A 16,705-nucleotide genomic window follows, 5' to 3' on the forward strand; every position below is an offset into this window, starting at 1 on the left:
ATCATCATGCTCTTGTTCCGTTCACTTCAGTTTATTTAAGTTTTTGGCTGGGCCGCAAACGATTGATTCGTGCGCTTATACTGAATAGAACATTTAATATTAGATACCCTGTGCAGTATTCCAGAATGATAGCCTTCATGCTGCCTCATGTGCTCTGTTATACGCCAAATTATACAGACAATCTAACTAAGTAGTCGGTATCGGTGGGTTTGGTCGACGAGGAGTGGAAGGTTCAGAAGCACGAGATTGAACAGCGGCAATTTCAACAGCGGTAGATCCGGACTGGGAGGCCACAATCACTTCATCCACTGTGAGGTATCTTCTGGGACGGGTGTCATGTTCCATATCCTCCTTCCACGGCTGCTCTCTTTTATCCGACTGACGTGACTCTTCGACAGCTCCGACCCAAGAACTCCTATCATCTGACTTCTTATCATCTGACTTCTTATCATCTGACTTCTCTGTGTTGCTGTCCATTGTTGCTACTTGTTTTTGGCGCTTCGTACTAAGCGCTCCTGTTTATATGTTAGTTACGTCTGAAAGCGGTAATAATCTAGAATACTTTACAAACGTACTGTAATCTTTTGATGGATTTTCCTAACAGCAGGGGAGGAGGGAGAAAGGAGAATAGGAAAGATGATGATAATACATTATTTTGCCAACGATGCTTGGAATCACCCCACGTAACTCAGGCGTGGGAAGCAGAGCGGGAATAACCCCTCAGTTGTGATTTCTCAGCTCTGCAGGCTGCGGTTCCCATGATCTCTCCCACCTCTCGAATTTTGGGCATTCAGGCATCAATGGTGCATTTTATGACGGCCAATTGGTTCAATCGATATCCATTGTTGCCCAATATCATAGGGCTTGCATGGCTCGGTTAATGGTCAAGGCCAAAACAGCAGCCTCAAGGTGCGCAAAGGAGCTCTTATCATGTCGCCTAATGCACGTTGACTAGCCGTCGACACGGCTTTCGGTGATGCCTGAATCAAGCGGCGGGGTAAAGTCCATTTTATTTGACGTGATTCTTCGTTGTACGTTCGTTTCGACTGAGGACAGTTAATTTGTGCATACCCTTTCAGATGTTGAACCCGGTGTGGAGGGCTAGCCTTGCCAAGAACCTTTCTGTGACTTGGTCGGGCCGGATAGGCTGCAATAAATCCATTTACAAAAGACACCTGATGGTTAAGGGTGCATATTTAGATTCCATCAAACTCAATTCAGCAAATTCACAACAAAAATCGCTTCGTCAGCAATGGATCAACTGGTGAAACTAAACTATTTCCATGATTCTCAGTGGACCAAGACGCAGAGGCCTTACATCACTCTCCCGGGACTTCTAAAGACGATCCATTATGCAAACTTTGACTATGTTACGGGACCTGAGCAGCTGATCAAAGACGTGCGTGGATGTACAGAGACATTCATGCTACATGAGCAAGGCTTCACGTTCTTGCCTTGGTCTCCCTCCGACATCGATTGGACTGATGAGGCGGATATTGAGAGTCGCTATCTTCCTCAAGTAAAGGACCTGCTCCAGAAGGAGCTTGATATCGGCGAATCTCTCAAGAGATGTGAGGTGTTTGATTGGAGGGTAGGTTGGAAACATCAAGAACAAGTACTTTTCAGTGTTTGATGAATGTAATAGCTTCGAAAGGCAGACTCTCAAGAGGTGATGCGCCAGGTATCTGACGGTAGAATGATCAAAATAAAGCCAGCCGACATCGTGCATATAGGTACCTTTTTGAGCCTCATCTTCTGCAGCGGAAAAGTCCTGTTAAGCTGATTCGCAATAAGATCAAAGCCCCGCTGGTGCCCTGGACCGACTGCGTCTGCATCTGCCCCAGCAAGAAGTGGACGAGCTCCTAAAAAAATACAGAATCCGGATCTTCAAGTACGAGCGGTTTATATGGCAATGGATATAAGCTGCCATGCTAACAAATTGGCTGTAGTGTCTGGAGGCCTATAAGCGACGTAGTTGAAGACTGGCCGCTTGCAATATGCGACGCCCGCACCGTAACTACAGGCGATCTCGTGGAGCTCGAGTTTGTCACCGATGAGCTTGTCAAGCTAAGTTACTTGGCGCGATGGAATGAAAAGTACCGCTTCTACTATCTCAGTGAGATGACAAATCGAGATGCTTGCATCTTCAAGATATTTGACTCTGCCTCGTTTGAGAATCGAAAAGATGCAAGCGCAACGCGTACGTGCTTTCTCTTTGGCCCATTAGAAACGCCTTCAGAAGTAAAGGGAAATAAACCTAGAAAAAAAGCTGACGTTGCAGGCAGTGGGCTGCCCGCATACGGCATTCCGGCTTCCAGCTACTTCCGAGACAGGCAAACGACCTCGGGAGAGTGTCGAAGTGAGGCTCTTTGTATTTTCCACGGATTAGACGGCGCATACGCAAAACAGTGGGTCACTGAAGAGCTAGGCATGAGAAACAACAGACAAAATGGGACTAACACACACACTGTTAGGTGTGGTACACATCTTAAGTGTCTCATGTCTTTGCTCTGTTACATCAGTATCAATACCTCTCAGATATATGCACATATACCTGGCTATGAATCAACAAGGTATTCCGTCATTTTCCCCACCATCTAGTAGTTTGTAGTAGAAGTAAAGAAGTTAGTATCAGGTCCCATTGTGAGGCAAGGCTTAGGTGGTTTGGGCTAAAGGTGTGCAACAGCACCAGACGCATTAATGCCTTGGGCACGAGTGACTTCAGAACATATTTCACCTTATTAGTGGTCCGCTGCCGGCTACAGGGCATCTGAAGGGAATGCTTTCATTCTTCTTTTTCAATATATTATCTTTCTATTTTTGTTCTATTGCCATTCTCTCAGCGAAAATGTCCTGGAGCACTTTTGAGGAGTTAGGCAACGAGATACTCGCCCAATGTAAAATTCTTGATGCAATCGCCAAGAAGCAGAACTTTCAACCATCGTTTTCAAACTATAATACGTGGCAAGCTTTCATAGATTGTCTAAATGTAACTGGAACAGAAGTTGAGAAAAATGCCCGCACAGATCTGCTTAACAAAACCGCAGACCTCCGCGACCTTGTTCTGGGACCGGCGGGTACGGTAGTCTGGCCAGCTCTCACAGTCAGTCTACAGCTTTATTTTCCCTCTGACTGAAATGGGAGAGACAATGAGAGAAAGAATAGAAATGGATGAAGAAGAAACTCGAATAGCGCTAACCAATGGCTTAGTATCCCTACCAACTTTCAACGCTGAAAATACTTAATGACTTCTCAATACCACAAATCATCCCTCGGGACGAAACCAGGACGGTCTCCGAGATCACTAGAGCACTCTCTGAGCAAATCAGTAAAGACCTCGGTAGAAAATTCACCATGTCTGAAGATTTTGTCACAAGGGTAATCCGACATGCGTCTACGTTTCACATACTCGCTATCGATGAAGGCACAAAAAACGTTTCACATACTGCACCTTCAAAAGCTTTTCTCGACAATCCAGTTCCGCCATTTTGGCCAACAACGAATTCTTCATCTTCATATAGTGTGCGAAGTACTCTAACGATTTGTTTGGATCTGAGATTCCTCAACACAGCCTTCCGAATCGGCGACGCATTGCTTCAATATGGAGATATTGTTGAGCCTAACCGGACAGCCTTCAACCTTGCTTTTGGCACAACGGATGACTACCTTAAATACATGGTAGACATTGACAATGTGAAACTTTGCGAGACTATGCTAGACCACCTGACGTTTGTTATGTCGAGTCGCAATATGGCTACAAGAGATCACGACCAAGATACACTAGCCAAGAATATAATCAGCAAAATAACCAGCCAGGGTGCTGAGCCGCAAAACTTCAAAATTGTTGATGTAAGTTGAATCCATACTCAATTCATGCTACTTGCCCCATGCAGATACCACGGGGGGTCGAAACTGGTCCTTTACCCTCTTCGTGTTTCCTACGAAATACCTGCTAACAGCATTGTGTTTCTTTCATAATTTAGATGGGAGGTGGCTGGGGCCATGTATGCGTCAACATTGCCAAGACCATCCCACACGCAGACAAAAAAGACCTTCCGACATTCGTGGTGAAAGACCTTCAAAAAATGATCGATAATGGACTGGACCAGCTTTCAGAAACAGCGGAACACGACAAAGCCATAATTGACTCCATCAGCTTTGAAAAGTACAATTTTATTGAAGACATAAATCAGTCAGACAGCGCTGACATATACATGTTCCGCTTTGTTATGCATGACTGGTCTGACAGCCGCGTGATCACAATTCTAAAAAACATTGTGTTGAACATGGGGAAAGATGCGCACATTTTCATTATGGACTACATCATTCCCACACAAAATGTGTTCCCACTAGTCGTTGAGAGACTAAAAAGGTTCGTCAATGCTCACATTTTAGCAACGATGATTGTTACGTTAACATTTGCCACCAGGACAATGGATATCGCTGCTATGTCTATCTTGGCAGGCAAAGAGAGAACGGAGGATGACTGGGGTCAGCTAATTACAAAATTTAATAAGGAGAACCCCGATACGAGTCTGGGCTTTAGGCTTTGTCCCCACAATGAGTTTCGTACAGACAATAAGCCTTATACAGACAGCGAGGCTTGTACAGACCTTAAGCCTTGTACAAACAATGAGCTTTGTAACAGAAAGCGTGCCTTCGGGGTTGTCGAGTTGAAGCTTGCGTCTTCGTCTTCGTCAGATGCTTGCTAGCTTTAGATTCTATGTTGGGAATTTACCAGCCAAGATTGTATGTGAATAGCCTCCGTGGGATGGGATGTTAGGGAATATTTGAATACGGGAAGTTGAACTGGAGGTGGCATGACCTAAAAAGAATTAGTAGACAAACATATGTGATATTTATGTTTGTATTACTTGAGATCTATGTTAGACATCCAAATGAAGCATTCCGACTTGGATACAGACCAAGATATTGCAGAAAAGAGCCAAAATAGGCGGTAGCAAGGGTATTTCCGACCTACTGCACTCATCAACATCCTAGTTCGGTACAAGGCATTAAAACTTTATAAAGAACTAGGTGGAAACTCGAATTCTATGGTCGTATTTGCTGGATCGGGGAGATGAAACATTTTGAAGAAGATTCTCGTAAAGTAACCAACCTGACGACGAGGGTCCTTGCACAAGTATCTGGAGCTCCAGTTCAGAGTTAAATGCCGGTAGGTAAACGCTAGTATTGTACCTTACTTTGCATTATCTAAGTTCTCTATTACATTATGAGCCAGAGCTGTTACTACAGCTACTAAACTGAGTGCAGATTCAATCACAAAGCATTCCGTAGAAAAAGGGCCCTATTCGATGGAAACAACCAGGGGGTATGTCATTCAAGATGTCTCCAAATAAACGATTAAGGGGAAGGCGTTGGTGTAGACGTTCCGAAAAGACCAAAGGTAACAGTGGAACACGGGGAGTTCCATTCCGAGGGGGCTAGGAACTCGGCTGAAGGAATATTGTCTTTGCCAAGCAAGATGTAGGAATTTTTATTCTGATCAAACTGTGGCCACCCCAGTTCGGCAAGGCCGTCGACAGGATCGTTAGCGAAGGAGGCCCAGGCGTTTTGCATAATCTTTGTCAAGTTTCTTTGGTCCGCTGTCGTTAGAAGTCCGGTAACATCCTCCGAAGCCCCAAAAATCATGTGTAAATCGACCATGTGGTAAGCACCACTCGTGCTGTCGTTCGTGCTGTATAGACGAGTGTTATCCCAATCGGCCATATATCGAAATGTCCATGCTGGAACCCCATGGCTGCGACGAGCGGCAGCTTGAAAGGTTACTGGGCACGTGAAAGATTCGAGAAGAAACTGGGTAACATCTTGAGAGGTCGGTAGAAGACCTGTTTGGGCAAATGGAACGAGACGATAGAAACTGTCTTCGTTGTTCGTATTTCCAAGCATGATAGGAACCTTGGCGAAGTGACCGGCAGTGGTTCGTTTGATGTAGTCAGAGAAGACAACCTCATCATCGGGGGAGGGAGCAAAGTGGGAGATGGATCTCAAGAAGTTGTCGCTTGGAAGAGGTCTGATTGTTTCCGAAATCGCCAAGATGTTTTGCCAATCGACTTGTCGGACGCAAGCCAGTTGATCTTCTTCACTCGTACAGTTCACTCCTGCGACAATGGTATTCCAATTATTCTCAACGGTAGCGGCAGTGTTAAAAGGGAAACTGAAAGCGTTGCCAGAGTGGGCGATGATGCCGCTGACAATGGGATCTTTCTCATAAGCGTAGGCCCAAAAGTCAACTGCCTCACCCCCAACGGACTGTCCAAAGATGGTGATCTTCTCAGGATTACCACCAAACGCGGCAATATTATCGCGAACCCATTCAACACCAACGCGCTGATCGCGAAGGCCAAGGTTAGCAGGCTGGCCTGGGGCTCCAGGGAAGCCGAAGACGTCAATCCGGTAGTTAACCGTAACAATAATTACATCCTGCGCGCCCGCAAAGTATTTGCCGTTGTAGAACGCAGTGTCAGTTCCTCCAAAGTTGAATCCTACCTTCAGTTAGCACTGGATTTCATACACCCCTTATGGATCGTCAACGAATAGATACTGACCTCCTCCAAAGAAGAAGACGAGGACGGGCTTGGAAGCATCTGCGACATTAGTTGCTTTGGTCCAAACGTTTAAATACAGGCAATCCTCGCTCTGAGGAGTGGCACCATCAACCAAGAAATCGGCCACACACTTTGGGCCCTGTGGAGTGAAACCAGGGTAGCCGGAAAGGTTTGTGTTTCTTGGATGAGGACAGTCTGCTGCATACGTTGAAGCTATGAAAGGCTTTGAACTGGCGTTGAGCTTGACGGGAGCTTCGAATCGTAACTGACCGACTGGTGGTTGTGCATAGGGGATGCCCAAGAATTCGACAACACAATCTGAGTTCGATGGAACATGTCCGGTAATAAGGCCACTAGTTGTAGGCACGTTGAGATATTGGCTGATGCTGCACCCAACGTTTGGCGCCACGGGGATGGATACGACAACCGTCCCCAAGACAAGAGCTATAATCTGAGGCTGAAAACGCATGATGGAGGCACTTGTGGTGAGTTTCTTCGATGTAATTATTCATACTGGTTCAGTATTCAAAGCTAAAACTCGGAGAAACCTGTATATATATATACTTAGAATCTCAATGTCCATCTTGAGGACATCGACCGCTATGCAGGCCTACGGTTGTAGCATATGATGCCTACAAGCAGGGGCTTTGGTAGTAACGACATTGTTCCGTAATCGATATTTCCTATTTGTTGCATGTCTATTCACTGGACATTACGTTGATGACTGGATACCTGCTAGGCAATAGAGATTCTTGGTATCAGCTCCTGAAGCGGATATTACGCATCATCTCAACCTGGTAAGGGTTGCTAACTAATTAATCACGAGCTTACCTGCAGCTGATCGCTCTATGTCTGTAATCTTCTAGCCTTGTAGTTTCAAGGTATCATCTTGATACCATCTCTGCCTCTGTGTGCCAATGAATACTAAGAGAATGAAAACTACCTATGCTGAAACAATCCACAGCATATGTATTCAAATACATTCATTGCTCGAAATATATACTGCCAGTGTCTTCGGGTCTTGATACAATAGACAGCACGGAATTACTTCGAACGCTGAAAAAAGCCAAACCTATAGCTTGTTGACGTGAGATGAAGAATACCTGTTTTATCTTGGGTTCCCTTTGGGGAATGCGGTACCCTAGTCATTTACACAGGGCAGTCATCAACCCAGTGCTTTCGATAATAATATTGGAAATCGGATGATTAACAATGCAACTGCAATTACTACTACTAATCATTCTGAGAACCTCAATCAATAAGTGGTTGCAACAGTCTTGAAGACAGGGCTGAAAGGATGGAGGCGGCCGCGAATGCAAGGATGAAAAGGTTGGTCTGACGATCCACGCGTCCGGATGCCTAAACTTGATCACATTGCCAAGTTATGCTGCATGAAATAAAAATTTGCATAGATTAGTGTCACTAACCTTAGTAACTTCAATATCATTACGGCATGTAGCAGGAGTAGTTGTAGTAATTGTTGTGGTATTGGTGCCAACTCCAATACCATGGAAGAGCTGGTGACACGTCTTAATTGATGATAACACCGCTGTCGTAGTTGCCATAGATATGACTACCTATATCACCTTTGAATCAATTATGGTGGTCTATTCGTGACCGTTTCCATTAGCGATGCTATCTTGAGTATTCGGGTGAACAAGATAATACATTTGTTGGAGAAAGAGATATACAGTGGAGTTGGAATTATTGTATAACCTGGACTCTCTCTTTTTTTTAGCATTCATTTCTTTCGCTAGAAGACTATCGTGTCATCCCCAAGCGGAAATTCGGCGCAACTGAAACAGTGTTGTATCTACTTGAACGGATATCCGGCGTAATTATAATTTTGCAGGCTTGCTTTGTTGGGGGGAGCATGGGGGCAAGCATGGGGGCGCACGGGAGAGAGCATGGGGGAGGATTGTGGGAATCTACGCTACAGAGGATTTGCGTGTCAGACTAGGTCATAACACCAGGTTATAGCGCCGGGTCATTGAGCTGAGGGATTGACAAATGCAGAACTGGATGACAAACGAGACCTTGATAGCACAGACACCTTGGATGGTTTTTAAAATTAGGACTGCCTAGATAGGGATATGCTTATTACACTAGGTGCCTGAATAGGGATGTGCTCTTTGCGCTGGCCTTACAGTCTTTGCTTATATCACCTGCACCTTTTGCGTAGCCTTCTTCATTCCTCTACAACAGAGCCGTCTAGCTCCAACGGGCCCCGAGCTCTCAGCTACGTATGGTCGTATATGTCTAAGCCGTGGAAGAAAATCACTCTATGACGGGATGTCAAAACACAGCTACGAGAAAGAAAAGCGAGTCCCCCACACCCTTGGCGACGATAGTCAAGATCAATTCGAGCTGCAACCTCTACCCTGTAGATCTAGGTCGCCTACGGTTTCTCGAAAAGTCCGAATTATATATTTATGTAAATTTGACAAATACCCTTTTGCCAGTTTTATTACAGGTCGTTCAATTATCCTGAGGACGCCAATTATAATTACAAATTCGTACCTTCACCTATACCGTAACATATAGAGCAAACAGTGGACGAAGCGTTTGCAATGAGCAGGTCGCCGCTTGGCCACGCAGCCGATCAGCTCGATATACATTGTCTATTATTTCTTCTAGTATGCTTCAAGTATAATTCGACTAGTCATCTAATCTATCGGACTAGCACTCCTCGGTATCTCATCTTCCCATTTTTTAACGTGTCAATGGCCTCTTTGACTCCATCTTCCGTCATCGGGAAAGTCATAACTGTTGGCTTGATTCCATGTCGAGAAGCAAATCGAAGCAATTCACAAATAGTGCGGCGCGAAGCTGTCAGTGATCCTTTGATAGAAGCTCCTAGACCCGTCAACTCTCCCAGATCAATGGGGGTATTCTCGGCAGAAACAGTCAATGGATAAATTGTGCCATGAACAGCCAACAGTTCAATCAGACTGTCACAGTTACGTTAGTAAATGAGTTGGTTTGCGACGCGATGGTGTGAAATGGGATAACATACTTGTTAAAGTTTTTGCTTCCAGTATTTCCGCATAGCAATAAATGGTTCAAGGGTCTAAAGCCAGGTGGAGCGGGCTTTTCTGAATCGTAGACGTAAAATTCTGTCGCTCCATAGTCAAGTGCTTCCTGTCGTTTTGATTCAGAGGTTGACAGAACCACAACCTCGTGGCCCATAGCTGCAGCCAGTTTGATGGCTAAGTGGCCCAGGCCACCGATACCCATGATACCAATGCGATCCGTCGATTTGACATCAGGGCCGGTCAAGACAGTGAAGACTGTAGAGCCTGCGCAGAGAAGTGGCGCTGCATCAGCGGAGTCGTATCCGTCTGGGATCGGAAAGACCATGTTGGCTGACCAGATCACACCCGAAGAAATAGTACCCATCTTGTCAGCGTTTCTGTTAAAGTCAACGCGTGAAGTACAGTACTGATCCCTCCCTTTTCCACCCAAACCGTTAGCATTTATCCACTAACCGAGAAGATATCTATGGATATGTTTTGAAGACTACAACTCACCGCTCAGGCAGCATTCACAGGTGCCGCAGACCTTGTGTGTATAGCCGAATCCGACGCGGTCTCCAACTTTAATGTCTGTTGACACACCCGGGCCGAGCTGTCTTACAACTCCCACACCTTCATGGCCGATAATGCGCCCGCGCCTCAGGTAGTGAAGATCGGTGCCGCACAGTCCTGAGTGGGTTGTTTCGATGTATACTTCTCCATAGCCAAGAACGCGAGTCGTTGTTTCAACAGCTAACTCTCCTTCAGGTGTACCTCTGAAGATGTCGAGTGTGATGGCTGACCTGTTGTCGGCCATGTTGCTATACGAGTATGTTTCTTCTTGGAAAGTATCGGATAAGTGTGGTTGAAGTAAAGAGCAGAGGAAGCCTTTTATGAGGCCTACGAATTTGCTTCTTAAAAGAAAATGAAATGCGTCCTATTTACTTGTAGGCAGTTAGCTAACACACACATACAGAGATCTATATATACTATAAAAAATGACGATGGCGTCAATTACACCAAGCGTTTCCCGAAACAAGGTGGCAAAAGGTGGTCCTCGTAAACTAACACGGTGGGGTTCATCTGTTGAGTCTCCAGCTTGTTTACGACTCTGAACATGAAATTGTATTGCACCGACGCTGGCCGCATTAGTAATTCAATTTTGAAGTAACTGTCTGGCCAATCATCGCACAACTGACTAATGCTCATTCAAGGATTTGTTCTAGACCTGCTGTTTTTGCTACTCTTCAACAACAAAACCCGCAAAAGTCCCGTTTTACTTGTACAGCTAAAATTCTTTGTCGATCCACTTAACTCTGTTCGGAATGCCAGTCTTTCTTCAAAAGGAGAAACTCCTTATTAGACATATCCATCTTTCTTCTAGCCAGAGGCTGACGACATCGTCACGCGTTCTCTTCGGCTTTCGTACGTATGTCCTTGGTATTACTCCGTGGTAACTAGTAACTTGATGGCATTGTTAAATCTGGAACGATCAAAGGGTAGCTAGAAACACGAACATGCTGTACTATGGTCACCAATACAATAGCTAATCTGTAACGTGGGAGTTGGAAATCTCAAACGGAAGCCGCATCTTGTCAATCTCACTACAACCGCGTTTTTCGTCCCACTTGGCGCTGTTATATCGAATGGTGTCGAGCCTACCTCTCCGGACCTAGCTCAACTCAAAAGCTCTTGTAGATCCCGAGCCTACCTTGTCCATTGACATTGCAGTGAACGCAGAAGGGAAGTGGATTTTAACGCACCGTTCGGATCCCTACGAATTGACAGCTCAGATTTTCTGCGCAATCAATCTGAAGCAAAACTTCGGGTTACAAGATTTTTTTTTTCTCCACCGTATTAGATCCCCTACGCCATAACAAAGGTGGCAAGGCGCTCACCACTCCCACCGAAAGTGCCTTGCTTTCCACCTTCAGATTAAAAAAAACAAATCGCTGGATTTTAATTCGTAATATTTTTTTCCCCATCGATTATATGCCTTTTTTGCAGCGCCGACGTCAAGATCAAGAACAACTACTGTACTATGATGGCAAACGGCCTCGTAGCCATCCGCGTAACCAGACACTACCTAGACACCCAAGTTTAAAGCTTGGGTTATGCATCAACTTGGGGAGATGGTTACTTCCTTTGTGAAGGTTTTAGAACGCCTTATCTGCTCGGAAGATGTATGGGGCGATAATCGAAACGTCAGCCGCTGGGGTGGCACGAATTCTGCGGCGTTCGTTACCCGCGGATTTCCTTTGTTCGCCAGATCAACCTTTGTCTCCAAATGGTCTTCTTGGCCCCCCTGACATCTTTGCCAAGCATATCGCCTAAGCTAATACGTAAAATCTTTAATTACTGGCCGGAATGGGCTTCGTGATCTTGGCCTTGACAGTCATGTCGGGAAGTGCTGCGAACCTATTGGCCTAATGGAGATGTCTCTTTGAGGGCCGCATTGAACCCACTACATCGGAACAAAGAACAGATGAACAGCCTGACTTTAACCATGACAAGGAAACATGAAATTGAGCTTTATCGAACAAAAAAGAGAAACAGACAAAACATCTTTGTTTGGTAGGTTTTCTAATGTATATATAGTGTTGGAAATTCCACTCAGACCTGTGTCGACAATAACCTTCATAATCTCTTCATAGGTTTTTTTCCGTGCAGTTGCAGATATTTCATTCTTTTTAAAAAGAAAATCACATTGATTATTTTTATCGCTCAATTTCTAGAAGAAAACAATGACGATCAAGACACAGCGTAGCGGAGCAGGCGAAGAGGGATGGAAATATACGTATGATGCTTCTCACTATTTACTCAGGCTTATGTATGGTAGAACTGGTAGCTGACAACTTTCTCTTGCTTTTCTAAAGCATAATCCGAGTGGGATTCCCAGGTGTTATTGAACAACTTCTAGACACCGAAAATACAATCGCACGGGTCGCTGAAATGATGCATCATTTCGTTCCAGAAGCTCAAGTCTTACCATTCACTATTTTTGGCGATAAGATGGCGAGTTATCCGAAACAAAAAGGAATGAGTGAAGCGCAAGGCCCAATACTAGGGAAATGGACTGATGTAGCTATGGATTCGAGTCGTTCACCAATGCCCGAGGGAGCGCGCAGTGATGCTCCGGTGACTCCAAAGTTGAATGAGGGCGATATAGAAGACACAACGTCTGCTATCAATGTCGCTCCTGATTCATTTTGGCTGGCTTCGATTGAGGAAGACGCATCAGCTCTTCTCGATTTGATCCGCGAAAATGTAGATCGAGGCAGGATCCTTTTGGTCGGATATGGATTCGGCGGCATCGTTATCAAGAAGGTGAGTACACGCACGTCGCATCCAGAAAAATCTATTCCTTTCTAACGCATCCTAGGCAATTTTTCTTGCAAAAACAAAAACAAACAGCGAGTACAATGATATCGCGTTTCAAGTCGACAGACTAGTAAGCCCCCTCACGCTACGGCTTCTCGAGCCTCTGAGACGCATTTGTAACAAGTTTTCAGGTGTTCTTTTCAACCCCCCACCGCGATGGCGAGAAGAAAGAATGGGAAAGAGTCATCAAAAATAGAATGCAAGCAACGGACGCAAAACCGGCCAGCAGACTCCCAGAAATCCTCTTTTGGCTCTTTCGCTCGTCATCTCAGATTTCTCAGGATTTCCGCAAGTTAGCAGCCAAATATTATCCCATCACCAACTTCATTGAGAAATCCGATGAGTCCGCTGCCAAACCCGTGAGAAATCAACACTACCAAAAGTATGATTCAGATCGATGCTAATCACAAAACGTTAGAAAACGGCTAAGGGAGAACTCGCCAATGGTATGGATGATGTAGAATCGGGTCCAGAAAAGGAGCTCCATAACTTCACCCTCCACGAAATCGCCACACTTGACCATCTGGAAACACTTAGAACTCTCTTTGGTCTCAAGCAAACGTATATCAATGGTCTGTCTTCCCATCCGGTTCAATTTGATGAAAATGCGATATGTTCGCGTCTTTGGCGATTTATAAACTAGATTGTGTTAACGCATCTGGATGCAGGCCTGACCAGTAGCCAACAAGACTATGGAGGAATATACGACTACAAGTATCTTCTTCATCGCGCGGCTGTAGACAATAATTTGGAGGCCTTTGAGGTGTTATTACGCTTGTCAGAAGATGATTCAGAGGCCGACAACGAAAAAATGACACCTCTTCATATGGCTGCGGCCAGTGGGAGCACGAACATCATTTCCCATTTATTGGGTAAATACACAATTGAACACGAGCCTACAAACATAGAGACTTTCAATTCACTCGACAAAAAAGACAAAACGCAGCGAACTCCTTTAATTGTGGCTGCTAGTAGGGGCCACGAACAAGCTACTAAGCTCTTACTCCAATCTGGGGCAAACATCTCTATACAAGATGATACTGGAAAGACCGCCTTACACTATGGAGCTCTCAAGTCTCTCGTCGCGGTCGAGACTTATATATCCTCGGATTTGGCTAGTCTTGGCGACAAAGATGAATGCACGGCGTTGCACATAGCTGCGAGTTCTGGAAACTCTAGTATGACATCAAAAATAGTAGATGTTCTGAAAAAGGAGTCTCGATTCGAAAAGGCAATAAATCGCAGAGACAGAACCGAGAAGACTCCCCTGCAATATGCTGCCAAACAGGGGCATACAGTCATTGTCGAAGAATTCCTCAGCCGTCAAGACTGTGTAGAGACGGAAAATTACAATTTGGCAGCAGAGCTTGCCGCAGCTGGCGGACATTTGTCAATAGTCTGCTTGTTAATGTCTAGATCGGAAGAGACTACTGGCATCCGGATGCTCTTAGCAGCGTCAGAAGCAGGAAATGTGAACATTGTTCGATATCTATTGATGGAGAAGCATGTTCCTCCTTCCAGTGAATGGAACGGCCGTCTACCCATATGCCAAGCCGCCATTGGAGGACACCTAGAAGTCGTGTGCGCCATCCTCCTGAGACACAAGGAATTAGTCAAGCAAACAGATGAAGAGAAGAAAACGGCCTTACATCACGCATGCGATTGTGGGATGCGTGAAGCGGCTAAGTTACTTCTTCTCAATCACGCCAATGTCGAAGCCCAGGATTGGGATGGTGCAACTCCGCTACATACCGCAGCGAGGAAGGGTAGGGTCAACATGATCAACCTCTTACTAGAATTCAAGGCAGATATTCATTCGCGCTCAAGGAAGGAAGAAACGCCACTCCATATGGCTGTTGCACACCCCGATGCCGTCGAAGCCCTTCTCAAAGCCGGTGCGGATCCCAACTCTGTCGCCTGGGACAGGGAAACTCCACTGCATCGTGCTGTTCGACAGGAATGCTGGCAATCGGCTGTATGTCTACATAACCATGCGGCAGACCCTCATAAATTAGACAGCAAGAAGCAATCACCGCTTTATTACGCTATAGCCAAAGATCATCTTGCAACTGTTGAGAAATTCATTAAAGATCACGATGCCTCGGTCAATTTATCAGCGATAATGTCTTGGGCTATAAAGTATGCTGCATGTACTGTCTTTAATTATTTTATGAGCCTGATTCATACAACGGTGAACAATTTCCACGAGTTCAAGGCTGATTTGCTCCATGATGCCGTGATGGGGAAGTCGATAGAGATTCTCGATTCATTCCTCCGCCGGTCGGGAGTAGATGCAAATCTCCTGCGAAACGGGTCCACTGCCCTGCATTTGGTAGCCCAAAATGGATATGTATACCATGTTCAGAAGCTGATTGAGTTCAAGGCCAACGTGGATGCTCGTGATGGCGAAAACAGAACTCCTCTTCACCTCGCAGCACAGAAAAATGAATATGAGACGGTCAAGGTGCTTCTCGACGCGGGCTCTGACATTAACGCCCAGGACAATGATTTGGTGACCCCGATTCATCTTGCCACTAAGTTCAGAGCCTATCGGGCGCTTCAAGAGCTCATCAAGTACAAAGCCGACATGAACATCGCTACACTCAGCCAAGGGTGGACACCACTACACGCATCCAGCAGTTGGGCTGTTGTGTGGGCAACAGAGGTGCTCCTTGATGCCGGTGCAGATCCAAATCTGTCTACACACGACGGCTGGACACCCTTGCACATTGCGGCATGTATGGAAAATCCGTCAATGGTGGAATTACTTCTTCAACACGGAGGTGACCCGGCTATGACCACAAAGAAGGGTGATACGGTTCTCCACCTAGCAGTCCGTCGATTCAGCGAAATGACCGTTAGGTCCCTACTGAAACACGGCGCAGAGAAATGTATCAACGATCGGGGAGAAACAAACGATACTGTGCTCCACCTGGCCCTGAAGTGCTCAGATTGTAATGTTCAAATGCTGCAGCTGCTCATTGAGCACGGAGCTGACATAGACTTGCGATCGAGCGAGAAATTGTCCACCTTAATGCTGGCTGTCAATACACTCGACGTTGGAAAACTCAATTTACTTCTAAGAACCGAAATTGAATCTCGAGCAGATCCGAAGTGGCAGCTCGATGACGTGATTCCAGCATATAGAAGAGCAATAGCCTTGTACAAGGAGGATTCAAAGTGCCTCGATATCGTTAAAGCCTTATTAGAGAAAGAACCCAAATTGCAAGGCACGGAATCAGCCACGGAATTAGATATAAGGATCCTCAATGACCTGCGTATGCAGCCCTTCAAAGGTGGAGGCGAACAGAATTAGGAGTCTTTCGAATTCGTTTCGTTAATGAAGTCGGTCCAGATGGTCTATGGCACCAGATACCAGACCCAACACCGTTCATCAAGCATCGAATTTTTAGAGCTTAGAATAGCAGATATAGTAATATGGAACCCACATCGCCGAATGGGAACATTCGAAGTTGTCAAATGCCCTTAAGTTGGCCCAGCACGGGAGCTCATGATTGGCTTATTCTATTCTACCTGGCAAACCACAATATTCTGCTGTTCGTCGACGATGCCTTGATAAGTATGAAACTGATGTAGAATAAAGTTCTTTCTATATGAGTCTTAATAAAGAGATATTAATTTTGACATTGTTGTACTGGAAAATAGTTTCTTATTATGAGATTTGCCCGACCGGCTCTTGAGGGCAAGTAGGCTCAAGCATAGATTGGTCATCAGCTGGAT

The 16,705-nt window shown here is 45.4% G+C and overlaps 6 protein-coding genes across 6 annotated transcripts; 3 read left to right on the top strand and 3 right to left on the bottom strand.

The window, feature by feature from the left end:
* Positions 1–11: 11 nt before the first annotated feature.
* Positions 12–1,088, bottom strand: V8C40DRAFT_238091 (uncharacterized protein). The gene is made up of 2 exons (XM_083214375.1): positions 576–1,088; positions 12–515 (listed from the first exon to the last, which is right to left on the bottom strand). The coding sequence occupies exon 2, from the start codon at positions 475–477 to the stop codon at positions 187–189; it is 291 nt and encodes a 96-aa protein (XP_083076567.1). The 5' UTR covers positions 478–515; positions 576–1,088; the 3' UTR covers positions 12–186.
* On the top strand, positions 642–2,727 carry V8C40DRAFT_238094 (uncharacterized protein). Its single transcript, XM_083214376.1, has 5 exons — positions 642–1,591; positions 1,646–1,733; positions 1,795–1,891; positions 1,950–2,200; positions 2,286–2,727. Exons 1-5 carry the CDS (start codon positions 1,253–1,255, stop codon positions 2,387–2,389), a joined length of 879 nt encoding a protein of 292 aa, XP_083076568.1. The 5' UTR covers positions 642–1,252; the 3' UTR covers positions 2,390–2,727.
* Positions 2,728–2,793: 66 nt separating this feature from the next.
* On the top strand, positions 2,794–4,904 carry V8C40DRAFT_165008 (S-adenosyl-L-methionine-dependent methyltransferase). Its single transcript, XM_083211523.1, has 4 exons — positions 2,794–3,103; positions 3,211–3,849; positions 3,984–4,372; positions 4,430–4,904. Exons 1-4 carry the CDS (start codon positions 2,849–2,851, stop codon positions 4,710–4,712), a joined length of 1,566 nt encoding a protein of 521 aa, XP_083076569.1. The 5' UTR covers positions 2,794–2,848; the 3' UTR covers positions 4,713–4,904.
* Positions 4,905–5,364: 460 nt separating this feature from the next.
* Positions 5,365–7,038, bottom strand: V8C40DRAFT_273566 (alpha/beta-hydrolase; the record flags this gene model as incomplete). Its single annotated transcript, XM_083220498.1, has 3 exons — positions 5,365–6,506; positions 6,570–6,597; positions 6,637–7,038. The coding sequence occupies 3 exons, from the start codon at positions 7,036–7,038 to the stop codon at positions 5,365–5,367; spliced, it is 1,572 nt and encodes a 523-aa protein (XP_083076570.1).
* A 2,085-nt stretch (positions 7,039–9,123) lies between these two features.
* V8C40DRAFT_238097 (NAD(P)-dependent alcohol dehydrogenase) lies at positions 9,124–10,772 on the bottom strand. The gene is made up of 3 exons (XM_083214377.1): positions 10,100–10,772; positions 9,586–10,021; positions 9,124–9,520 (listed from the first exon to the last, which is right to left on the bottom strand). The coding sequence occupies exons 1-3, from the start codon at positions 10,398–10,400 to the stop codon at positions 9,241–9,243; spliced, it is 1,017 nt and encodes a 338-aa protein (XP_083076571.1). The 5' UTR covers positions 10,401–10,772; the 3' UTR covers positions 9,124–9,240.
* Positions 10,773–12,691: 1,919 nt separating this feature from the next.
* Positions 12,692–16,280, top strand: V8C40DRAFT_285630 (ankyrin repeat-containing domain protein; the record flags this gene model as incomplete). Its single annotated transcript, XM_083222409.1, has 7 exons — positions 12,692–12,910; positions 12,966–13,034; positions 13,096–13,323; positions 13,383–13,536; positions 13,633–14,142; positions 14,362–15,774; positions 15,874–16,280. The coding sequence occupies 7 exons, from the start codon at positions 12,692–12,694 to the stop codon at positions 16,278–16,280; spliced, it is 3,000 nt and encodes a 999-aa protein (XP_083076572.1).
* Between the last annotated feature and the right edge of the window lie 425 nt (positions 16,281–16,705).

The sequence above is a fragment of the Trichoderma camerunense genome (genome assembly GCF_050948025.1).
Source record: "Trichoderma camerunense strain CBS 138272 chromosome Unknown V8C40scaffold_4, whole genome shotgun sequence".
Classification (NCBI taxonomy): Eukaryota; Fungi; Ascomycota; class Sordariomycetes; order Hypocreales; family Hypocreaceae; genus Trichoderma; species Trichoderma camerunense.